General features: G+C 41.2%; 1 protein-coding gene across 1 annotated transcript; it reads right to left on the minus strand.

Moving 5' to 3' along the window:
* Positions 1–2,241: 2,241 nt before the first annotated feature.
* Positions 2,242–3,228, minus strand: OR13G1 (olfactory receptor family 13 subfamily G member 1). The gene has a single exon (XM_077314910.1). It carries the CDS (start codon positions 3,198–3,200, stop codon positions 2,310–2,312), a length of 891 nt encoding a protein of 296 aa, XP_077171025.1. The 5' UTR covers positions 3,201–3,228; the 3' UTR covers positions 2,242–2,309.
* Positions 3,229–3,914: the final 686 nt, after the last annotated feature.

Raw genomic sequence — 3,914 nt, forward strand, 5'->3', positions numbered from 1 at the left:
TAGGCATCGCTTACAGTCACATCATCTCCACAATCCTTAGATCTCACTCAGCAAAGAACAGGAACAAAGGCTGTTCCAACCACAGCTACCACATAATTGAAATTGGTTTGTATTATATTACAGTTTGTCTCTGGTATTTGATGCCAGGTTCCAAGTCCTCCACAGTTCTAGAAATAGTGACTTTAATCCAAAATAACAATAGAGCTCCCATGTTCAACCCCATCATATACAGCTTGAACAAATCAAGAAATTAAAACTACTCTGAGAAAACCAATGAGAAAACATTGGTAATGCTTCATTATGATTTGCATTTTCAGTACAGGAGGGCAGAATTCAAATCCAGTAATACCTTAAAGTCAGATTGGAGAGTGATCTTAGTGTAATGGTGACTAGCAGCTGCCTGTAATCTGGAGAACTGGGTTTGATCGCCCTACTCCTCCACATACAGCCAGCTGAGTGACCTTAGGGCATTCACAATTCTCTCAGAGCTCAGTGAACTTCACCAGTTTCACAAGGTGTCTGTTGTGGGGAGAGGAAAGAAAGGCAATTTTAAACCACGTTGAGTCTCCTTTTGGTAGTTGAAAGCAGGGTACAAAAAACAACTTTCCTTCTTAAAGATGAACAAAACTTTCCAAGATTTGTATATGACAAAGTAGGCTTGAAGGTGCTATTTGTTCCAGATTTTGTTCAACTTCAACTAAAAACATAGGCTCCTCTTCCCATTTTACAGAAAACAATATTGTTAGTTCTTTCACGGTATTCTACATTCCATTTCCTTTCCAGGGACTTATTCATATCAATAAAGTGATAAAACTGGAACTTCATTTATAAAGCAATAGCCTTTTATGGACTGTCTGTGATTTCTGAATTACAGTTTCACTTCTTAGTTCAAAGAAGGGGCAAAGAGAGACCTCAGTGAAATATAATAAGAGGGACCTCAATGAAGTCCACCCTCCAAAGCAGCCATTTTCTCCAAGGGAGCTGATTTCTTAAGTCTAGAGACAAGCTATAATTCCAAGGGATCCCCAGATCCCACCTGGGGACTGGCATCCCTATTTATGTCCATTTAGCCTTTATTAATAATTACATTTCCCCAAATTCATCACATAAAAGACATAATCATTAACTAATCTCCTCCCAGAGTTTTCAGTGACTTTACTTTCCCTTCTTGTATGGGATAACTTGTGATGATATCACCCCCTTTATTGTTTTATTCACCTCCTGGGTTCAGCTACCTGTCACTTTTAACTTTGGATCTGCCCCAACTGACCTGATCAGCTGGATAGACCTGCCTCCTGGTTTAAAGACCTCCTCGGATCTTTCATCAGATAACAACATCCTAGAGGGAAAATTGTTGGGCTCCTTTAAAGACCTATCTCCCATGGATCAGCAACTGATCACAGACAGGCTGGAGTACCTGAGAACCAGCTTACTGAAAAGCACAGGCAGCACAACTCCCTTATCTACTCCATCAACCCACCCATAAAATATGGATGCGCCTAACCATGACTCCAACATGACTATTATTGCCCCTCATAACAAGGATTCACCAACAGAAACAGCGCCTGAGAGAAATAAACATCTAGGACCACCAACCAATGCTCTTACGACTCAGGGGGAGGAAAACTGCCATAAAAGGGACAATATCGAGACAGCACATAGACACAATTGTCCAGGAAAGGGTAATGGCAGTGTTTTCTTTGACCCTAACAAATCTCTTGAGCATCTAATTGAAACTGATTGACTCTTAAAGGACCCCTCTCTCCCAGCAATCAAGATCCTCTCCTGGAATGTTGCTGGTTGGAAAAGTAAGGTGAATGATCCAGATTTCATATGTTTTTTTAAATCAAACTTCGGAACTCTCATGACTGGAGGTGAAGAGACTGGAGTACTTTTCTCACAGGTTTCTGAGGGGACCATCACATTCAGGGTCTTACTACAGGTTTTTTGTTTGATTGATTTTGCTTTAGGTCCCTACAAAAATCAACGTCAGTTGCTTTAAAAAAAATGTACAAAACAGAATTGGTTTGCATAAGCATTACTTTTACAGTGCCAGTTATAGACCAGCATGGGTGAATGGGCCACTACAGACACAACATTCATATAATGTCACATCATTTCCAAGACACTGCATTTCAATGGAGCAAGTTTTGTCATCTCAAGTCATCAGAAAAACCGAAAGTTTGTACGTGCACAGAGTTAATTTGGATACAGGTGAAAAGAAAATGTTTTGTCCACACACACACATGAACTCCCCACAAAGCTTAAAACATAATACTGAAAGAGATGGGCAGATTTCTTTTTCCATCTCATGTTATAAAGAAGACTTTTTTGAGGGCTGCCTTTACATCTTTGTTTCTCAATGTGTACACTATAGGGTTCAGAGTTGGTGTAACCAGTGTGTATAGGGCAGCAACAACCTTGTCCCTATCAAAATTGTAGCTGGAGGCTGGGCGTATGTAAGTATAGATGACCGTGGAGTAATATAAGGACACAACAATAAGATGAGAAGAACATGTAGAGAATGCCTTTTTCTTCCCTTCTGAGGTCTTGATCTTTAGGATTGCCCTAACAATGAAGCAATAAGACAAGCATGTTAGCAAGAAGTCTCCCATAGCTAGGAAAATGTCTGCTGTGAAGACCCAGACTTCATTGATTCTTACTGGGCTGCAGGAGAGAGCCAGAAGTGGAGGAATCTCACAGAAGAAGTGATTGATAAGATTCGGCCCACAGAAGGTCAGCCTCATGATCAGGCCAGTGTGAACCCATGAGTTACTAATGGCTATAGAAATCACCACCGTGGAAAGACAAAAGCATACCTTCTTGCTCATCATGACGCTGTAATGCAGGGGATGACATATCGCTACATAACGGTCATAAGCCATGACCGTGAAGAGCACCATTTCAGCGCCCAAGCACCATGTGAATGAATAGAGCTGAGCTATGCAGCCAGAATAGGAGATGTTCTTACTGACAGTTGCAATGTTCCCCAGCATCTTTGGAATGATGGTAGAAGTGCAGATGATGTCAACTACCGCCAAGTGGAAAAGGAAGAAATACATGGGTGTGTGAAGCTTGGGATATGAAAAGATGGCAGCAATGATGGCCAGGTTGCCAACCAGAGCCACGACGTAGACACAAAGAAAGAGAACAAAGAGCAGCACCTGCATATTAGGTTGGTCTGAGAGGCCCATCATCATGAAGGTGGTCACACAGCTGGTGTTCCTTACTGCAATTTCCCCACATGATCTGTCAGTCCAAATGAATATTCATTACAGCTTCTCTAGAACATTGACAGTAACACTGGCACACAGCAGAACACAACAAAATTACAGTTGCCACCAGTAAATGGCATTCAGGAATTGATAGTAATAACTGGGATTGGCCATTATTATTTCTAATTGTTACATTTCCAGAAATTTACAAGGGTTTCTTTTAAGGACTAGGGCATAATGACTGTTGGAAAGTATCTGTTTTTCAACAATGACAGACAATGTTTAAAATGCCATCACTGAAAGAAATTGATTGGAATGTACCCAAAGGGCCATGAGCAGAGTTCTGCTCCCAGAACAGCCCTTTTCTCCATTGTATTGATATAGCCCTTCTTTTCCTTAAAGAGTGACTTGTGAAGGTCAGGGAACCCTCAGGAACAGGCTGTAAGGGTCTATGAGAGATGTAAGGGTCTATGAGAGAAAAGAGGATTGGTCAAAAGCACTGCAATTGAGCACGTGCTGGAAGCTCTCTTTCATGTAAGCAAACAAATTTAACTTCTTTACAGAGCTCTCTGTGGTTCATATCTCCTGCTTTATAGAATTTATCTGAGTTAGGCTTGGTGTTTAAGGAGCTAGGTGTCCAAGAAACAATGTTATACACCCCCCTTGGAATAGCAGATCCTGATGCCACCTAATGAGCAG

The sequence above is a fragment of the Paroedura picta genome, chromosome 16 (genome assembly GCF_049243985.1).
Source record: "Paroedura picta isolate Pp20150507F chromosome 16, Ppicta_v3.0, whole genome shotgun sequence".
Lineage (NCBI taxonomy): Eukaryota > Metazoa > Chordata > Lepidosauria > Squamata > Gekkonidae > Paroedura > Paroedura picta.